Genomic DNA, 21,651 nt, shown 5'->3' on the forward strand with positions numbered 1-21,651 from the left:
ATATTGACAGTTTTTTATTTTAGCTCTCCTGGTAGGTGTGTTGTGATATATCATCATAATTTTAATTTGCATTTTCCTAGTGGTTAATGATGTTGAACATCTTTTCATGTATTTATTTACCATTTTTATACCCTGCTTAATGAAACATCTGTTCATGCCTTCTGCCCATTTTTAATTTGAATTTTCTTATGGTTAAATTTTGATTATTTATCTATTTTGGATATAGGGCTTTCCAGGTGGCACTAGTGGTAAAGAACCTGCCTGCCAATGCAGAAAACATAAGAGACACAGATTCGATCCCTGGGTCAGGAAGATAACCTGGAGGAGGGCATGGTAACCCACGGTAGCATTCTTGCCTGGGAAATTTCATAGACAGAGGAGCCTGGTAGGCTGCAGTCCATAGTGTCGCAAAGAATCCGACATGACTGAAGCGACTTAGCACACATGCGTCCTGGATATAAGTTCTTGGTCAGATTGTGATTTGTAAATATTTTCTCCTAATCTGTAGCTTGTCCTTTTATTCCCTTAACTATGTCTTTGCAAAGCACAAGTTTTTCATTTAGATGAAATCCAGTTTGTTAACTTTTTCTTGATCATGTCTCTGTTACATTGTATAAGAACCAATAAGCAAACTTAAGGACATGTAGATTTTAATCCTATGTTTTCTTCTAAAGTTTTTTACAGTTTTGTAGTTTACACTTATCTGTAGTATATTTTGTTGATTTTTATATGAAGTGTGAGTTTTAGATGAAAGTTCTGTTTTTTTTCTTTTTTTGCATGGAGATACTCAATTGCTTCAACACTGTTTGTTTAAAAAGACTATCATTATTGAATCGTTTCTGTATCGTTGTCAGAATCAGTTTGCCATAACTGTGTGGACCATATTTGTGTGGATCTATTTCTGAACTCTGCTATTCTGTCGGTCTGTCTCTTTCTCTTCTGTAATAGCACACTGTCTTGATTTCTCTAGCTTTATGGTAAATCTTAACAGCTAGTGTTAACTCCTCTAGTTTTCTCTTTTTTCAAAATTATATCTAGTTTAGTTCCTTTGCCTTTCTATATGAGTGTTAGAATGAACTTGTTAACATTTATGTAAAGCTTGTGATTTTTTTATTGTAATTATCTGATCATGTTGCATTTCATGTGGATATTTTAGCATTTATCTTTTGGGCATTTGCTCAGCTTCCTGTATCTTAGGTTTATGTCACCAAATTTGGGAAGTTACCGGCCATTGTTTCTTCAAATATTTTTTTCAGCATTTCGTGCTTCCTCATTGTTATGTAGAGTCCTCTCCTTCTGGGCATCTGATAAGAAAAGTGTTAAGACATTTCTTATTGTCCGACAGGTCTCTGAGCTCTGTTTTTTTTTTTTTTCGATCTATTTTCTCTGTTATTTAGTATGGATTATTTTTATTGATATATTTTCAAGTTCACTGACCTCTGTCTTCTCCATTCTGCTGTTGACTTGATTTTGTATGTTTTAATTTTGGATACTGTTTTAAAATTTCCATTTGGTTCCTTTTATATCTTCAGTTTTCTGTTTTAACATGTGTTGCAAGATAAGTGATTACTTGGATAAGCATTTTTGTAATAGTTGCTTTAAAGTCTTTGTCCAACAATTCCAACTTCGGTATCATCTCAGCCTTGGTATCTGTTGATTGTTTTTCATCTGGATGTTGAAATTTTCGTGGCACTTTGCCAGTTTGGATTGTAGCTTAAACATTTTGAATATTATGAGATTCTGGTTCTTGTTTAGATTCTGTGGTTTGTGTTTTAGCAGGCAAGGAGCCTGGTTAGGTGCAGGATGCAATTACTAGTCCACCTTCTATGGGCTGAGGTTCCAGTGTCAGTTGGGTTTTTCAAGGACTGCTGTTCTTTTTTGATTTATCTCAAGTTTCTATGACCCAGGCTGGGACCTAGGCAGTTGGATAATTTAGTCCTGAAGGTCTTTTGGTATGCCAGGTAGGAAGGATCAGATACAAGCCTTACTGAGTGTGAAACTTGGGGTTGATAATCGACTTTTCAAGGTTGCTTTCCTGAGCTCCTCTTCATGATCTCACTACTTCCTGGTTCCCTAGGTTCCTTTTTTTTTTTTTTGGTGCTCTGTTCAGAAACTTGGAGTTCTGTTTACTCTGTTGCTCTGTGACTCTTTCATGATTGGGCTTACATTCTGACCCATGTGCAGAGGCGGACAGAGGAAAACAGCAACAGGGGCATGCACTACCCTTTTGAAATCATAACTCTTATCAAACAGAAAAATCTTCTCTCAGTTGTAGTTCTTGAGGGTTTCCTTAGTTGGTGGCCACCACTACCAGGTTTTCTTTGCAAGCCAATGGGAAGTCTTTGTTCTGATTTAACTACAAATGTAGTGACTTTGTCTTGTTTTGAAGTTCTGAGGAAATCAATATGAACTGTGTACAAATTATTGCTCAAGGGGAAGTAGTATGATGCACATACGGGACAGATAACCCCTGTGAACTTGAACAACAATCTGATCTAACAATGCTTAGAGTAGAAAAACACCCTAATGGCTAATCAGATAGACCTTATTATAGTTTTAGAAGCAGTTGCAATGTTTTCAAAAGTCCAGGTCAAATGGCAGGGTTCTAATTGCTCTGAAACTGTACCTATGCTTTCCTGACCTCCTAAAGTCAGGAAATATTTTGGGGAATGCTTTTGTTTTCATATTATTTTGTTTTTCTTCTGGCTTTAGCAGTGAATGCCCTACAAAGAATACAGTTCACTTTGGCAATCCATATAGAACTATTTTTCAAAGAGGTGCTAAACTTCATACTAAAAGCATAATCCATCCATTTTTTCAATAAATTTTGATTGCTTAAACTGTGCCAGATGAGTATTGTCATACTATTATTACTCCTGTTGGTTATAGGATTTTATTAAAGCCTGAACTTCATGGTAAATTATCTTTAAAGTGTAGTAGAGCTGGATGAGCTGACAGAGTATTTGAATGAGCTAGAAGCCTGTTAGTGTTGTCTTTTTCTCTTTTTCATGCACAATGAAAAATAGTAAATTACTGTCTTTCTGTCTAATCTGTTAAACCTGCTTGCTTCTTCTCCCTTTCTTTGCTGTTTCCATTGTCTAGAGTAATGCAAGGTTTGCTTATTCCGTATCATGAGTAATGAGATTGAATAAGGAGGGAAAGAAAAGTATCACAAGTTGCTGAAATTATTCAGAGGAATTTGTATTTGATGAGCATTTAAGAGAGCCACTCAAGATTCCTGAGCTGAAGGAATTAAAAGTGGAAACTGGGAAGCTTACTTCGTTAATATAACACAAGTTGGCTTCTGGGGGAAGGAAGCAAAAACTCAAAGACTGGGTAGTGAACTGTTAACCACTGTAGACTTCCCTTAGGCCAGAGGCTGATTCAAGAGCACAGGAAAGGCAGGGCAGGTGCTTCAGCTCTAGGAGGTCAAAGTCCTCTATGCAAAAGGGCCAGCAGAAGGTAGTCAGGAAACCAGGATAGGGGAAATGTTTGAAAAGAACTTAGATAGGAGTCTGATTCAGCAGAAATTCCTTGTACTTCCTGGCTAAGGCCAGAATTGTTTTTGTGTTGTGTTGAGGGTGTGTGAGGGTGAGTGCTGAGATGGAGGTGGCTACAGTTGGGCATTGAATAGGTGAGAAGTCAGACAATTCCACATTGTGACTGCACACAGCAATGAAGTACTAGGCAGGGCAGTGGGAATGGAAAGGTGAGTTTAAAAGATTTCCAGTAAATGAGCAGGACTTTTTGGTAGGGGATTCAGGAAATGGGAGGTGGCAAAGGCAATATTTAGATTTCTAAGAATTCTTGAAGGAATTCTGAACAGAAATGGGAGTTGAAAAGAGATTTGAGTGGGAAAAGTAAAATTAGAGATGCTGGTAGTTCTGCCATGGCGTGACAAGAAGCCACTGATGGCTTTTGATTAACTCTACAAACTAGGGAGGGAGGAGTGAAGCCGTATTACTAAGCGCTACAGTTAGCAAGAAGTGCATGTAGGCCACACGTGAGATAGCTGACCACACACACACTGAGGATAAACCCCTCATGCTATAGCACAGGTTGATGGTAAGGAAGAGACTGCTTTGATAAGAGTATGTTTGAGAAGATGGGATGAGTGGGATCTCGGGTTTTGCGAAGAAGTTATTTTAAAAAAGAATTTCTTCTGATTATAGAGGAAAAAATTTGGAAGGATAATGGATATTTGTGGTCTTCATTTCCTGTGAGCTGAGATGATAGAGAACAAGGTGAGACAATACTTTGAGGTTAAATATCTGGAGATACTTTGAGATTTGTCTATGAGGTAAAATAATGAGTAGGACGATTGACAGTGAGGATCTTCAGTGTTGAGATATTTCCAAGTCTCCTACCATCTCCTCTCTCCTGATCAGTTTTGCTGTTCCTGGGCCCTAAAAATCATTCTTCCCCTTACATTCCATAAGTCCTCCAGGATCTGTTCCAGTAACTTAAGATTCACAGTGGTCTTTTCTGTTCATCAAACTAATAGACAATTCAGGTTGTTGTTGTTTAGTCACTTAGTCGTGTCCGACTCTTTGCAACCCCTTGGGTTGCAGCACACCAGGCTTCCCTGTCCTTCATCTCTCAGAGTTTGCCCAAACTCATGTCCATTGAGTTGATGATGCCATGCAACTATGTCATCCTCCGTTGTCTCCTTCTCCTCCTGCCCTCAATCTTTCCCAGCATCAGGGTCTTTTCCAGTGAGTCAACTCCACATCAGGTGGCCAAAGTATTGGAGCTTCATCAAACGAATAGACAATTCAGGTGAAAACTTTTTAACAGAAATTTTATTGGAAGAATTTTGATAACAATCACTTATTATTCTTTTTAAATACATCTGAGGTTAAACAAAATACATGAATGTCTTCAAGTAGAAAAAAGTGAAATACACATTTGGAATTTGTTATGTTGTTCTTAGGCAAATCATAATTGCTCACTCTATATTCAAACCAAATTACAATATAGTCTTTGACATTCCAACCTAGCCTTGTGCTCAAATGTTTATTTAGAAATGTTTTGATGGTGTACTCTTCACCAAAGGAATCAAACCCAAATCAAACGTGGCCATATGTTTAAACCATTAGAGACCGGGAGGTAAAGTATTGTATTTAAAATAAAAGTATTTAAAATATACCAAGAAGGGATTTGGCAGCTTTTCATTCACAGTATTTCTGATACAGAAGACTCATTCTGTTTGTTGATCAGACTCACAAATGTTGGGGCAAAATATCACTTGGGCAGATATATCACTAAATTTGTTACTGTTAGAGGAAGTGATGAGACTACATGACAAGCTCTTGACAGGATATGTCTAGTTCAAAACGGAATACTGAGTGTAATTGACATACATAAAATTCAAATACTAACATTCAAAACAAAGATTTTTCTTTTTTTTTTTTTGCCAGTGAAAGAGAAGTTTTACATTGGCAGCAGTAATGAAAAGAGACAGAAAATAAGAAATAGAAGCTCTACTAAAATTTATTAATTAGAGGGGAAAAAGAGAAGATATAAACTAACTTAGGAATATTTAAATCACTTAATGAATACATGTAGTGTTGCTTGTATAGAAGCACTTTCAAGATAGACCTTTGAAAGAGTTTTGGATGAAAATGCATCTGGGATAAATGAAATAGAATGGTATACACAGGCTCTTAAAGTATTGGATAATAGGAATATGGCAATTTCCTATAAAAAGAGAGACTATGGTTTCTCATTCAAAATACAGAAAATATAAAAACTCAGGTGATCCAGGTTCCACTGTCCCAGTTCTACCAACTTGCTGTCTGAACACAGTGTGCAAAACGGAACCATCTCTGCGTTCCCACTGCTCCTGTATTAAAACGAAGGAGTAGCTTACAGGGTGACTTAAAAAAAATGGCCATAGTGAGTACAAAGTCACTTATCTGTGCAAAAATGCCAGAGAAAAGCTAAGATGTCTTCTGTAATAAACAGTAAATTACTGGTTTTACCTTACTTGTGTATCCACTGCTGACTACAATAGTTACTCACTGGTTAACCAAACATTTACTGAGCATGTAAGTGTAAATTCATGCTAAATTTGCTGGTAATAGGATGTATGAGACAAAGACATTCTTTTTTTACAGACTTTCCACCATGATCAAAGTTACAAATATTAAACTTTTCAAAGCCATGGGAAGAGTTCACAGTTAAATATTAAGTTTAAGCATAGATTAATACTAATTATGAAATATATTTCTTCCTCTTGAAGAGCTATAAAGTCTATAAAATGTAATGTAAATCAAATTGTACACATCCCTCTCTTGAAGTGCAAAATCATCTGTACTTCTTAGAAGACAACTTCCTACCAATTAATTTAATGTCTCTTGGCCAGGAGGTGTTTCTCTTCACTCACACTGGCACTGACACTTGAGTCAGTCCCTTTTAAGCAGCTAACTCTGTATCAAGAAAACATTTTACATTTTTTGAAAAAATGGTCTTAAAAGTGCTTAAAGGAGCTCTGATTGTTCATTTTAGTCTGCAGAGTTTAAGTTAAATGGCAAAGGTAGTAAGCATAGGAGAGGATCCAAAGAAGGACTGAGTCTAAACAAACATTATGTGCTGTGCTTAGTCGCTCAGTCGTGTCCAACTCTGCGGCCCCATGGTCTGTAGCCCACCAGGCTCCTCTGTCCATGCGATTTCCCAGGCAAAAATGCTGGAGTGGGTTGCCAGTTCCTTCCCCAGGGAATTTCCCAACCCAGGGATCAAACCTGCGTCTCCTGCAAGCAGGCAGGCGGATTTTTTTTACCACTGAGCCACCTGGGAAGCCTCATAATTTTATAGGACAGTGTATTTAAGCCTGATATTACTTCCTGGATCTTTAAATCACTACAGAATGACATACAAAAAACAGAGTAGTTGTCACCAAAAAGTACTTGATCTGGAATCAGTACTCTACTACTGGCCATTCCCCAGTCAGTTCATTTACATTCTCTCAAAACAGCTTCCTCATCTGTAAAATGGAGTCATGAATTTCTTCCTCATAAGCATATTAGGAGAATCAGAAGATAAAATATATTTGAAAAAGGTCTATCAATCAATATCATGCAATATTCTTTTTTTTAAATGAAAATATAAGGATTTTACATGTGATAACATGAAAAAGGCCATACAAAGAGCCTGATACATAAATACTTAATAAAACGGTGTTCTTTCTGTATAATTTGTAGCTAGGAAATGGTTAAACATAAACCAAAGACACCTTCATCAAAGACACATTGATTTACAGTAAATAAAACCATATCTGCAAATATTTTTTTAATACATTTTTTCATTGTCTTGATTCTGTGGTAGAGATCTAGATCATGAAGACTTTTGGGGGATCATGTCTTCAAACAATCTTCTTCTCTGAATAAAACTTTTATTGAATGTTCTTCAAAGAGTAAAATCATTTCTTTTTTTTTTTTTTTGCCAAAGTTCTTGTGAACTGGAAAATAATTTGTTTTCAAGACAGTGACAAAAAGAAAAGCAAAGTTTAACTTTCTCAAGGTAATGCTTTTAATGAAGAGTTGAAAGTCGCAATTTAACATTTGGGATTCTCTGTAAGACTTCAAAATTCTACCCTGTTGAAATTTTTGTTTTGTTCTATACAATATTTAATGCCCAATTTTGTGTGGCTCTGAGAATAATGTTAAGAATTCAAGATCCCTCCAGTGACTGAAAACTTAAAGTAACAAGAATGAAATGATATGACCTGTGAATTAGCTTTGTTTCTAAAAAGTATCAATTCACAGAACATAATCAAAATAAACTAAGCAGGCCTTAAATTGGATTTAGTCTTGGGCAATAAACAGAAAAATTTATTCACAAGTTAAAAGTATCCAATACAGAGATGTCACTATTTAAAAAAAAATCAGGAACTGGTTACACAAGAGTAGAAAAGTAAAAAAGAGTAAAAAATTAATTATATCTTTCATAAAGAATACTATGGAAATAATATTCTAAACCTCATAATTAGCTATGAAAAATAATACAGTAAAACTCCATTTATAAAGTGCCTTAATGTACCAAAAATGGAGGTCAATGTCTTTTTATTTAAAAATGCTTCTTCATCACATTTACATAAAGGCAAATATTATTACACTGGAGACACAGTACAGAAGAGTAGAAAGAACTCTTGACTTGGAGTCAGAAAACCTGGATTCTTTTCTTGACTTTGCCATTATAATTATCTCTGTGACCTTGAGCAAATGACAGCATTTCTGGGCTTCAGTTTTCTCATCTGTAAAACGAGAGGTAGAACAAGACTGCTTCTACAGACAGTCTCCTTGGATGTAAAATTCTAAAATTCTATGTTCAGCAATGAATTATTTTTATTCTTAAGCCCCAGAATTATGTTAGAGGATGCTACCATATTAATAATATCTATTAAGTTGATTATTCCGTAGGAGGTTAAAAAATATATTAGAACTCTGATCAACTGCATCTGGAGTCAGTGATTTGGCTGTTTAACAAAGGTGCACAAAAGTCACAGTATTTTGGCTACTGGTGTATACAAACAGGCTTTGAAGAATGCTGGAGCGTTCCAGGTATAAGGGAAATGCCAGTTACATCTGTTTAAACTTCCTCATGTCTCTGCAGAAGAGGCTGTGGGGATGTATGGGAACACTGAGCCACAGATAAACTAGATACTGCCTCTCAACAAAGCGCACAAGGAGCCAGCAAAACAAGGGAGCTGTGAACAGGTTAAGCCCTTCATCTCGGTCAATGTATTCTTAGATGTAAAAACACAAAACTAGTCTAGGTATATTTCTATTTGGGGAAGTTTACTTGGCAAGGTAAACATTCCCTGAGCAATACAAATTTGTTCTCCAGAGTATATTTTGGTTCTTAAAATATTAGCAAAATTATATCCCAGATGTTTTTCCCCCAAATTAGCCCAACATTAGAATCCCCAATAGAGACATTCTAAATGTATTTTATAAGAATAATCAAGTAGTATTTCTCAGTGAAATTATCTACTTTAGCAGTACATCTGTGCCAAGAACACTGAGAAGACAAAAGTATTTCCTAAGACTGAGAAAAAAAATTGTTTTCCTGTTGTACACACAGGTTTAAGAACATTTAATTAAATCATAAATGTTAATGCCAACCTGCTAAATGATATGAATTGGAGATCTCTTATAACAGGTGCAAAATAGAGTTTCATCTTGGTCAAATGTCCTAAAAAACCACACTCATGCACTTGTGTACTGAGAGTGTAAAACTTATTTTGACAGAAAACTTCACTTGGAATGGAGGACTCAGTGAAAGGCAGAACTGGATCTTCAGTGTGCACTGGTAAATTTTACAGGCCAATGCAAATATTACCTCTGTATGCGAAGTATCAGTACAGTTTCACATAATTAGGTTTTAAAGGCACACATCGAAGTCCCTGCCTTCATGCAGACCTGTCACTTTCTACAACATGCCAAAACCTACAGAGTATCTCAGGCTTGGCAGTGGATGCAAACTTCCAAGTGACTACTTAAACTTACAGTGAAAAAGCAGTACCGTTATCAGAACATTTCCTTTTATTACCCTCTTGAAACATCTTAACAATTGTTTCACTTGAAAGTATTCTGTTGACAGGAATTTTTAGCTTCAGAACTGCCTGGCAGTATGTAAAAATACTTTGAAAATACTACATAATCTGCAGAAAAAGGAGACTATCAATAGTTCACGGCAATCTGCAGTGGTTTAGAAAAGCATGAAGCAAGTAGTCTGTAGTTTACAGTATATTTCATAAATTGTAGGTCAGAAATAGGGTAATAGGTACTCTGAAACTTAAGACAAAACCAACAGTGATTTCTGCCACATCAGTGAAAAAGTGCTTATTACTTATCTTCATTCTAAACATTCATTTCCATCCTGCAGGGTTCCCCCCACCAAAAATTTTTTTTTAATTTTTCCCTTTCAGTTAAAAAGGAATGTACATTACGAGAAAATGAAGTACAGTGGGAAAATATCTATGCAGATCAATTTCTTCATAAAACACAGAGAACATTTAAGTAGAGTGTTCAAGCACTTATCTCAAATTGCAATTTTATTTTTCAAATAAACAAGAACCTAGAAATCAACTTATTTATGAACTTCCAAGATACTTGTGTTAGGAGTTCTACATTAGCACATTTACTCCATACCTTCAATACTTCAAACTCAGTAAAATGCCATTTTAGGATTCCTGAAAGCAACTGTATTTTTGCAATGCTTGCATAGGAAAACAAATTATAGGACTTGGCATTTGAAAAACGAAAAAGCAAAATAACATTGTCACAACCTTTTCTGCTTTCATTCTACATGCTTTTCCCTTTCATTAAGAGAATCTTTAAAAACAGCAAAGAGATACAGGAAAGTTTATCATAGACACAGTAGCTTTTTAGAAATTTGAAATTCAGCAGATGTCATAAGTCAAAACACCTGTCTGTATAACAGAAGCATCTGCAAAGTTTTGAAAACACAGTCCACAAAATAATTTAATAACTGAATTTGATTTAAAAAGCAAAATAACACCTTTTATTTTTTGATGAGAGAGCAATAAAAGGCAAATTTTTCTGTATCTAAACCTATGCTTGAAGTACACAAAAAGACATCTGTATATGTTACTAACAAGAGTCTTATTTTGTACAGAATACAGAATACCCATTAAAAAAAAATACACATGACCTCTGATGGAACATTTCTATGCTGGCAAATACATTTTCTGATACAAAGGCACTTTGAAAACCCAATACGGTTTGGTTCATAAGTTTGCAAGGTACAAACAATTTCACAAACATATGATTATATTGAAAAACGTCAACAACTGTGACATTACATATAAAACAGATTTCCATTTCTTTTTTTTTTTCTTTTTTAAAATAACACTGGTTTTGTGGGAATGAAAGCAGTGGTTTCCAGCAGCTTCAGTGAAGACATTCCAGATGATTAGAGACCCACAGTCTGAATTTCTTACTGGCTAGGATGAGGGGTGGGAGTGAGGGCATTTGAAATGAAAAAAAAAAAAAAAGGAAACACCACCAAGAAAACATTACCCTGGAACCAAACTAGAAACCTCAGAAATCAAAATGGTTTGGTGAGAAGAGCACAAAGACAAGACCAGAAGTCCAGGAGAGGTCCTCTTACTTCTGACCCCTTGGTTGTAAACTCCCGGCAGAGCACAAACGGTGGACTCCACCTGGTCTACTTGGCGCTGGGGAGTTGTAGTGACGATTTCTCTTTTTAGAAAGCTAGGTACAATGTTTAGGATTGTACAGTACCAGAAAAATTAGGTCCCCCCAAAAAGCATAGTTTCTTTTCACTCATTACATGGCCGCAAAGTCAATCTGTACATAAAGCTGTCTCACTCCGGCCTGAAAAGTTAAAAAAAAAAAAAATGAGAAAATTAAACAAACTATTACAGACTATATATTTCTGAAAAGTAGTAGGAAAAAAAATTTTTTTCTTTCTTTTTGAAAAAGGGAAGAATTATTTTTCTCTTCTGTCTTTGGGAAAGAATTCTCTATTTTTCATCATAAAGTGCCAATGATTTTATTTTAGAAACAAGTATGTTAATAAGTTACAAAAACAAACAGAAAGATTCTCCATATAGCTCTACAAAAGAAAGCTGTGCTACTAATTACATGCCTTGCCCAAGTGAATTTTGGAAAAATGAGGTTACCCATCTACCTGTATTCTCCTAGAGAGAACACCACAGTGATTGACGAGTTGGCTATTAAAACCAGAAGTCAATGCCATCTAAATCTTCCTATGATAAATGATTTGTAAACACTGAAATAAGTAAAACCATGTATTAGTTATTCATTCCTTTACACTCCAACTCATCCCTTCAATTTTGGATATAAACTTGCTATTCAAGGACACTGCTCTCAAAATTGCCCCCATCTCTTCTGTTATCAATTTTTCTGTATTTGCTGTCTACAATTCCTTTACTCTCTTCTCTCTTGAAACCGTTTCAACCAAACTTTTGCGGCCAACCACTTCCCCTAAATTGCTCAGACCAGTGCTCAATTCTCAGTCCTCATCTTAGTAACTCGCCTAGCAGCAAGGACACAGGGGATCAGTTCCTCCTGCTGAAACACTTTTCCCACTCTTAGCTTCCAGAGTACTCACTGATTGCCCTTTTACCTCACTTATCAGTCTTTCTCAGTCTCCTTTGTGGGTTCTGCCTCCTGTCTTTGAACACTAAACACTCAAATACCCAAAGACTCAATCCTCAGATCCCTTCTTTTTTGATACCCCCCCCTACATGGTCTTACCCAATATTCAGACTTTCAGTACTGTCTACATTCTCACATTGTTTGTAGGCTGAAACCTACCCACTATATACTTGACAGTTCTACTCATGAACATCTGAAAGCACCGAAACACAGCTAAGCTGATCACTATCTCCTCCCCTCAAACCTGCTGATCAGGTATCTTCTCCAGCTCAAGTCCTCCCTCAGTGTTGCAACTGCTCTGATCACTTTACGGAACCTCCACAGCTATCCCCTGGCCTGAGTCTCTATCATCTCTTACCTGTACTCTGTAACGGCCTGCGATCTAGTTTTCACTCTTTTAGCTTTGCACTGCTTTGGTCTGTTTCCAGCAGAGCAACTACGGTGCTGCCATTCTGTCACCCAAACCCAAGAACAGTTTAATCTCCCTTAGTCCTTAGGTCTGAGTCCTTACAGTGCCCTTTAAAGCCCTCCCATGATCTGGTCCCTGATTCCCTCTCTTGTTTTACTTCGTACTCTTCTCCCTTTGGTCACTCTATTCCAGCCACAACTGGCTCTTCTGCCTGGAACAATGGTCCTAAAGACTGCCGCGTGACATATTCCCTCTCTTGTCACATCTCTACTCAGATGTCAGTGAGGATTACTCTGACCACCCTATATCAAATGCAGTCAATTCATTCATCCAACAAATAGTTTTGTGCATCTCTTAGAATTCCTGGTACTGTTCTATGCCCTGGGAATACAATAGCCAACAAAACAGGTATAAAATACCTTGTGCTCATGGAGTTTATAAGCTATCGGGAACTAATAAGGAGGGGAGATGATAAAAAAATCAAGCATATATAGTATGTCAGATGAGACGATGAGATAGATATCATCTATCTATATATCTATCCATCCATAAAGAAAAAAAAAACAAAAAACAAAGCTTGGTGCAAGAAACGGTAAATGCCTCAGCACCTCTGGTCTCCCTACTCTGCTCTCCTTATCTATAACACTTATTACTTGCTAATATATCATAAAACTTCTTTGCTGTGATACTGTTTATTGTCACTCTCCATTGATAATGGACTCTCTCTGAAATAAAAAGATTGTCTATTTTTTCACTGCTGACTCCCAGAACCTCAAGTAGTGCCCGCCACACAGTAAGTGATTAACAGCTGGATGAAGTGAAATTCTACTAATTTCCTTCTTTCAAATAAACAATTTGAAAAACATTAAAGCATGCAATCAGTTACAATAAGCACTTTGTCAGTAACACAGAATGAAAAGTAAATTAGAACATTTAAAAGAAAGGAAAATCCAGAGTGGGGGATAAAATAATAATGCTACCTTTTCATAGGAATTTCTGGGCTCTTCAAAGCATTGCTTCTAGCATGGCTTTCTTTCCCCCTAGCATTCAAGTTGGAGGGCTGTGCCCAACACTATGAATGCCCAAAGAGGCAGGAGCTGCTCTAATGAAATAAAAAGCCCGATAAGACCCCAGTGCCTTTCCAGCACAGAAAACATGTTAGCTTTTTTGTCTCATTAAAAAGGAAAAAAAACCCTTGCTGTGGTAAAGTTAAAGTTCTCTGAAAATGCATTTAATAGCATGCACTCCTTAAAGAGGTCTGTGGCAGAAAAAAGATAGAACTTAATATCTTATGATTTTAAGCTAAAAACTGAAACAAAATCTCAGTTTTTCTAATTTTAGAATTGTGGATAAATATCAATCCTACCTATCTCACAAAACTGTGTGTATTCATTCAGTATTTGACATTTAATAAACCCTTGTTACATAACAGGCACTACTGTAAGGATCATGTGTGAACATATGAGAAAGATTTTACATGCTATAAAAAACAAATTATGATTGATTATATTTGATTTACTCAACCCAGATGGGCCCCAAAATAACTGTACTTAGGAAACCCTTTTGCAAATTTCTTGCATATCTAACCTCAAGTTGTTCTTCAGTGGTCAAGTTGTATCCAACTCTTTATTGCCCAAATAAACTGGCTTAATTTCTTTTCAACAAACTTGTTAATGAAAGTTAAATGGACAAAATAAGTTGGTCTCCCATTATTATCTCTGCCACTTTCCTAAATCCTGGCCCAAATACAGTGAAGATGGTAATAAGAAATGAGGTAGCCCAAGGCAATAAAAAAAAAAGGGAGAAAAACAAAGAGGCTAGGTAAATTGATCTTTGCATAATCATGAGTTAATTACTCAAGCTGGTATTTTTCCCCTAAGGGCCCACTGCTTCATACAAAAGCTCTGTCTAACAGAAAAGTGATGTGTTTCATCCGTCTGGCTGGATGGGCACAGCTTTAGGTCTTCCAGTTTCCCATTTTCCCTTCTCAATTTCCTTCAAAGTAGAGAGAAAAAGTGAAATTTTCAAAGACTCCTATAGTATGTCATCTACTTGCTGAACACAAACTAGGTTTCCTATACAGTTTATTCCCATGACAAATACTCCAGGAGATCAAAACGGTGCTTGGTTCCCTTAAATATTCTACTATCGGGATGACACTAGCACTCAGAGGCCTGCTGAGGGCTGTCCTTCAAAAAAGTGAAAACCATAGAGTACTTGTATCTTATATCCTGAGAATCATGTACAAACCATAAAAAAAATCAGTTAAAACTTTTTAAAATGGGAAAGACAGTTATTTTAAACACCTATGCTTTTAAGAAAATTTAGAAAAATAAACAATATGGCTACAGAAAATTAATGATTGCTTGTACTTCTCTACCAATTCTCAAAAACTACACAAACTTTCTACTTTAGTTTTTGACTGAAAGCATTAATCTTTACCCCATAAAAATGAATTTTTGAAAAACTGCCTTAGTCTCTCATGTGAAAACAAAATCATCTCAGAATTCATGAAACAGTGACTGAAAATGATGAAATTACAAGTCATGAACAATCACGTGGGTCTGGGCTCCTTTTTCTATAAACTGGGGCTAATACCCCACCTGTCTCGTAAGGATAGACTGATGAATTAGGCACCCATCACAGTGCCTGGCATGTGGAGGGCTCTCAATAAGGCCAGCTGCTGATGCTGTTGTTATATCCACCATCATCAACAAATGAGCACTTAAACCCTGTGGATTAATGAAAAACAACCAACACTTACAAAAGATTAACCCCCCTCCCCACCCCCAAACAGGAAAGGGTGGAAAAAGAGCTCACCACCTGGAAGACTGGATAGCCTTTTCCTCCTTTCTACTCTCACCTCCCAGGACACAACAAGTGGGGTGATGTCTGCTGTCAGAAACACTGAAGGGATTATGCATGCAGGAGAGTGGTGGAGGTGGGAGGTTCTGAATCTTGGGGATCTCTCAACTGGGCTAGTGAGGAGGCTCTTCAGGTTCCTCCTGGGTATCAGTGTTAACTTCTATTTTGAGCCTAGAGACTAGAGCACAGAAGGCTGAAGCAGGAAGCCGAGGAGTTAGGACTTAACAGGCAGAAACAGGCCAGAAGAGAAAAAATGGAAGATATCAAGATAGAAGTTCTACTGAAGAGTAAATAACATGCATTAAGTTAAATTGTCTTTTCTGCTTTGTGGAGCTGAGGAGGGTTATGAGCCCAAGCATGTTCTAGATTTTTCTTCTAACATTATTTCTAAACAAAAGTGTCTAAAAAATTAACAGATAATATCAGCCAGTTCAAAACAAGAAACATAAAACGATAAACTGCTTTCCTCATCCAGTTTCCCACGTCCACATCCTGTTCAAATACTAAATGTAAATAATGTTTTCTAGTTCATCAATTCCCAAAAGATACATCATTTTTAAAAAGTTAGTGCATGCAGTGAGGAGAATGGACTTTTTCAATGTCAACAAAAACCCTGTAGTTTAAAACTGGATTATCACTTAACTAATAATCCCAAAGAAATATAAATACTGAAGAGACTTCTACCAATTCACTTGTGTTATTCTACATTTATGACAGCAACCCAGCTGCCTTAACCATTCATGATTAAGTGATAACTATGGAAAATGAAAATAAAAAGACATGCTTAATGTACAGTTCCAAAAGAGTCACAAAGTTTACAGATTTATAAACAAAACAAAAAGTTATAGTTCTCCAATTTAATGTTAACCTCAAAGTTATCTCCATACAAATTTTAACAAGAACAACTTAAAAAAAATTTTAATCAATTTAAGATCAGCTCTAAGAAAAATACTTTAAAATATCATAGAAGTACCAGGTACTGAGAAAATTCTTCTTTTGGTCTTTTGGACCTAAGGCCACCAGTATTTAAAGTCTTTCTACAAGAAAAGTACTTAAAGCATTAGTGTAATTTTTTTCTAAAAAATGAAACAATCTGAGTTTTATTACTTTTGGTAAGTAAAATCTATGATTAAGATGTAATTTAAATTTTTTAAAAATGTAAAAAACTTAAATTTCAATTTAAGAATTGAAAATGTTACTGCAAGCCCTAGGATACACTCATAGCATAATGAATATGTGTGATGAGGGCATAAGCAGAAAAGGAAAATAATTTTTAAAAAATCCTTCAATTTCACATATTTCAGAACCAAAATAATTATCACACATCAACTTACAATCATTAAATGTGTGGAATGAAAGTTATGAGTAGGGTGACTTCACTCTCCTCACTGGGGAAAATGTGTTGAACCATTTTCACTGCAAGCCTAAGACAGTCCCTGGTCTCTGCAAGGAATGAAATCAAGCTGGTTTGACCTTAGCTGATAAAAAGGCTTAAATATGTTTTAGAGCTGAAAATTTTCAAAACCCAAACACAGCTTCCAAAACCAAAGAAGCAGCTGAGTAAACTCAATTTCAGCCATTTTCAAAGCCAAGATTTCTACGGTTACCAAAAGAACCTCCCTCCACACACTTCAATTACAACTTCAGCAGTTCTTAGCACAGACACCACTGCTTGTGCATTTCTAAACCAGTAAATCACACTCCTTTCTCAGAGGAAGAACTGTGACTTAAGTGCCAAAGTTTTAGGACAGCATGAGGTATTCTAGAGCTGGACAGACGCTCATGCTGTGAGGGTGGAAGGACATGGTATAACTAGGAGAAAATCGATAGACTGAAGGAAAGAATCATGATCTAGAAACGGCAGTGGAAAGCAAGGTTGTTGAAAGCTACTGAAGGCCAGCCATGCTCTCCTTTTTGCCTCTGAAAAAGGGAGGAGGTGTGAGAAGGATTCTGACTTACTGTGAAGGTTTTTACATGCTGCATTATGAAACTCACAATAGTATAGGTTTCTTACAGCACCTGCTAAGAAAAGACTTGGTTCTTAAAAGTCTAGGATAAATAAATGATACTAGTATACTGTTTTGCAGTAGAGTAAGTCTTGCTGTTGCCTACATTATAGGACCATTTCATTAATTATTCCAAAGGAACATAACCATACATCTCTCTTTTATTAGACAAGAGAGATCATTTAATTTATGCTAAGGTCCTGAATTTAAACTGTCCATCTGTCCCTCTCTCTTTCTCTCATTTGTATATGAGGCTTAGAAGGGTCTTTTAAGGCTTTAGAGAGAAAGTAACAATTGAATCGGACCTTTACATTAGAGTAGGATTTTTGTCTCACACAGATAAGTAGAGTCTAGTGGGGCTGGAGTATGAAGTACATGGCAGTGAATAGCAGGAGAGAGGCTTGAAAAGTGAACTGGGTCATGCTAGAAAGTTTGGGCTCTATCCTGGTGGTAATGAGGAGCCAGCGAAGTTTTATTTTTTAACTTTTTAGTTTGAAAAAGACTTAAAGACAAAAGAATAGCGCAATAAATACCTATCTACCCATCACCTATATAAACCAATCACCAACATTTTGCCATATTTGCTTTTTATTTCTGTATGTGTATTTATTTGTAATCCTTTTCTCTTTTGCTGAAGCATTGGAAAGTTAGACATCCTGACGCTCTGCCACTAAATCCTTCGGCATGTATCTCCTCAGAACATGAGTTTTCTTCTCCAGCCACAGTACCGTATCACACCCAAGAAGTTTAACACCTACATAATTATGTGAACTATTATGTATCCATATTTCAATTTCCTGATTACCCAGCAATTTCCTTTGTGATGTTTCTCCCCGGTTTAAGGTCCAGTCAGGCACCACAGGCTGCCATTTAATTGTGAAGTCTCCTCTAATTTAGAAAAAGCCGCTATCGTTCCTTTTATTCCTTTCATGACACTTTTTAAGAGTCCAGGGTGACAGGCCACAAGCTGGGTTTGTCTGGTTGTTTATTAGTGACTGGATTTACATTAACCGTTTCTGGCAAAAGTACTACACAGGTCATGTATACTTCCCACTGCATCACATTAGGAGGCCTGGGTCAGTTTTTAAGCACAGATTTTTATGGCATGGAATCAGTTTCCACATTAGATTTATGTGTTAGATAAATTTGGCAGCAGTGTCAACATCTACATTTTCTGCCAAGTATTTCCAGCAAACCAGAACCAGCCCCCTCCAAAAAAGATCTGTGGTCTCTCTCTCCTCAGATATTCTTGACATGATGTTCTTATTTTCCCAGTAGGTTCAGAATAACCTAGTAATCACTTTTAGTTTATCAGTCACTATGTCAACTCATGATGGCATAAACATTACCTGATATAATTTGGTTGCAGCCATGAACTGACTAATTCATGATTCCATATACAGAATTAAGAAAAACTCAAGAGCATCTTAAGTCATTAAATCACAAAGAAGGAGCAGTGGCTTTGCTATCGACAAAAATGTTAAAAGAGAGTTTGCTTTAAGTTAAAGTGACTTACCAGGCATTATCCTTATTCCAAATACTATCTTAGAATTCCTAGCTTCAAACAGCATATAACATGTCTTATAAGGAGTGTCAGTAAGGGAGAATCTACTTTTTCATAAGGAGCTCAAATCAGCTCAATAATGAATAAACAGGACTATCTTCATTAAGAGTATTCACAAAAGCAAGGATCTCCCAAATTTGACTCTGTGATTGAAAAAATCTTTTATATATACCTCACAGTATAGAATATATATATATTTAATATGTTAAGTAGTAAATATTTTTAAAACTAGTAGATACAATAAATTCCTAGACCCTTAAAAGAGGTTAGTAAAAATATCATACCTGAGTAAAAATGTTATGCGTTTGGCTTAAAATCCACCTGGCATCCGCATCAGGTGCTACTACTAATTTCAAGGTCCCAACATAAACATCAGAACATAAGGTCCAGAAATGCTGTTCTTGTAAACTGTAAACGCCTTGCAACTGCTGCACCTAAAATATGAAGAGCAGATATTAACGTGAAATCAAATATAAGTGGATGCAACATAAATCATTACACAACACATCAGTAAACATGGAGTGTACCCTCTAAGGAAGAACGTGGGCTGGTGGGCTGGGTTCAAACTGATTGACAAACACCTACTGAGTACTTACTACATGCTGGTACTATGACAGGTGTTCAGGAAATATAAATGAACACATATCAAAATTTGCAGGGCACAGCTGAGAGAGTGCCCAGGGGAAATTTACATTTTCAAATACAGCTGACCGGAGAAGAGTGCAGGGGAAGGGACACCAGCCTGCCGCTCAGTCAAGAATCTGGGGATGCAACCAACCATGGACCATACAGTACTGTGGAATTTACCACTAGGGGGAAAAAAAATCCATGTATAAGTAGAACGTGCAGTTCAAACCTGTGTTGTTCAAGAGTCAACCATACATCGATCAGAGGATAAATATAAATACAAATGAGCTAAGAAATTAGGAAAAGAACAACAAAGTCAACTTAAGAAATAAAAAGAAAAGAAATAAAGGATGGGAAGCAGAAATGTGGAAATCATGGAATTCTCAATGTCAAAACACTACTTCTTTGAAAAAAATCAATGAGCTAGAGAGTCAGTGTTTTATACGCAGTGGGGGCATATTTTAGACAGGATGAGTCTTCATTGTGTACAACTGTCAGAAACTACAGGATCTTTGCACTCCCAGGACCCAGAAAACTAAATGCCAACATATACCCTTCCCCAACTCATGTGACAACTAAAAACGGGAGGGATGGCTCTAAGTCTTTCCAATGGCTCCCTACGTGTTCCTCACCCTGAGGTTGAGAACCAGTGACAGGACAAACTGATGGAGTTAAAAAAATAAATATGTAACTAAACAAAGTACAAAATGAAAAAGGAAAACAGCTACCAATAACAGATTTAGAAAAACATAAAAGGGAACACTATAATATATGAATGTATCAACATATGAGGATACAATATTATAACCGAGTAGAATCCTAATACTTTTCACCATCTCTACTGCTATCAGTCCAGTTAAAGCCACTCTAGTTTGATTAAGTAAGTGGTCTCCCTATTGCTAGCCTTGCACCTCTTCATCTAGCCTCAAAATAGGAGCCCAAGTGAGGTTCTGTTGCTTTAAGTCAGATGCTTTCATTCTGCTCAAAATCCTCAGTAGATTCCCATCTTACTCTGAACCAAAACCAGTGCTTCCACAATACTCAGGGACCCATGGGATGTGGCCGCTTGTTATTTACCACTCTCAGGTCATCTCCTCCTCCTCCCCTTGCTTCCTCTTCCCCAGCTGTAGCAGCATCCTCACCACTCTGAAGAGTCTGAAACACGCCCGTCTCAGGGCGTTTGCGATTCCCTCTGCTTAGAGTGTGCCTCCTTCCACAGTAAGGACTGCTCTGCTTTACGTGGGCCCTTACTCAAACACCAACTTCTCAGGAAGCCTTTCCACTGTTATCCTAGCTAAAACAACGTTTTCATTTTTACATTTCTCCGCTTTGTTTTACTTTTCAGCAGCTAATGACACACGGCACATTACTTATGTTATTTAAATTGCTTATTTCCTGTCTACTCTGACAGAACTCAAGCTCAATAAGAGCAGGGATTTATTTTTGAGTTTCATGGTTATATCCTGAATACCTAAAACTCTAAGCATCTAAGCCTGGCCTGCAAGTAAGTGCTCAGTAAACAGTATATGTATGTATATAAAATGAATAAACGCTCAATTTTGTGTTTGCTTTGGCAGCACATATACTAAAATTAGAATGATACAGAGAAGATTAACTTGGCCCTTGTGCAAGAATGACATGCAAACTTGTGAAGTGTTCCCTATTTTTGTGGTGGTCATTTCACAATGTACATGTATATCAAAACATCAAATTGTACACTTTAAACATATATAATTTTAATTTATCAATTTTACCTCACTAAAGCTGGAAAAAATAAATAAATAATAAAATCAGAAAAACAACAAAAAACACAATTTGAAAAAACTATATAAAAATGAATAAATTTGGGGAAATTATTTCAGAAAATACAGAAAATCCCGTAATATAAGGGGAAAAAAAAAAAAAAGAAAATATGAAAGGACCATTAAAAACTGAAAAGGTAATAAAAGTTCTCTTTCATAAAGCTCCCCTAACCCTGCCAAGTCCCAGAGAGAAAACTTTCAAGTAACT

General features: G+C 36.4%; 1 protein-coding gene and 1 non-coding gene across 2 annotated transcripts in view; one reads left to right on the forward strand and one right to left on the reverse strand.

The window, feature by feature from the left end:
• Window positions 1–4,784: 4,784 nt before the first annotated feature.
• SLC30A7 (solute carrier family 30 member 7) overlaps window positions 4,785–21,651 on the reverse strand; it is a 93,268-nt gene continuing 76,401 nt past the window's right edge. The window contains exons 10-11 of the mRNA XM_043460511.1: window positions 19,299–19,448; window positions 4,785–11,363 (exon numbers count right to left, since the gene is read on the reverse strand). Of these exons, the coding sequence (XP_043316446.1) occupies window positions 11,316–11,363; window positions 19,299–19,448 (198 nt within the window). The 3' untranslated portion in view covers window positions 4,785–11,315. The remainder of the gene's footprint in view (window positions 11,364–19,298; window positions 19,449–21,651) is intronic.
• Window positions 21,203–21,309, forward strand: LOC122437466. The gene has a single exon (XR_006268290.1). It is a non-coding gene; the product is annotated as a U6 spliceosomal RNA (small nuclear RNA).

The sequence above is a fragment of the Cervus canadensis genome, chromosome 2 (genome assembly GCF_019320065.1).
Source record: "Cervus canadensis isolate Bull #8, Minnesota chromosome 2, ASM1932006v1, whole genome shotgun sequence".
NCBI classification, from domain to species: Eukaryota; Metazoa; Chordata; class Mammalia; order Artiodactyla; family Cervidae; genus Cervus; species Cervus canadensis.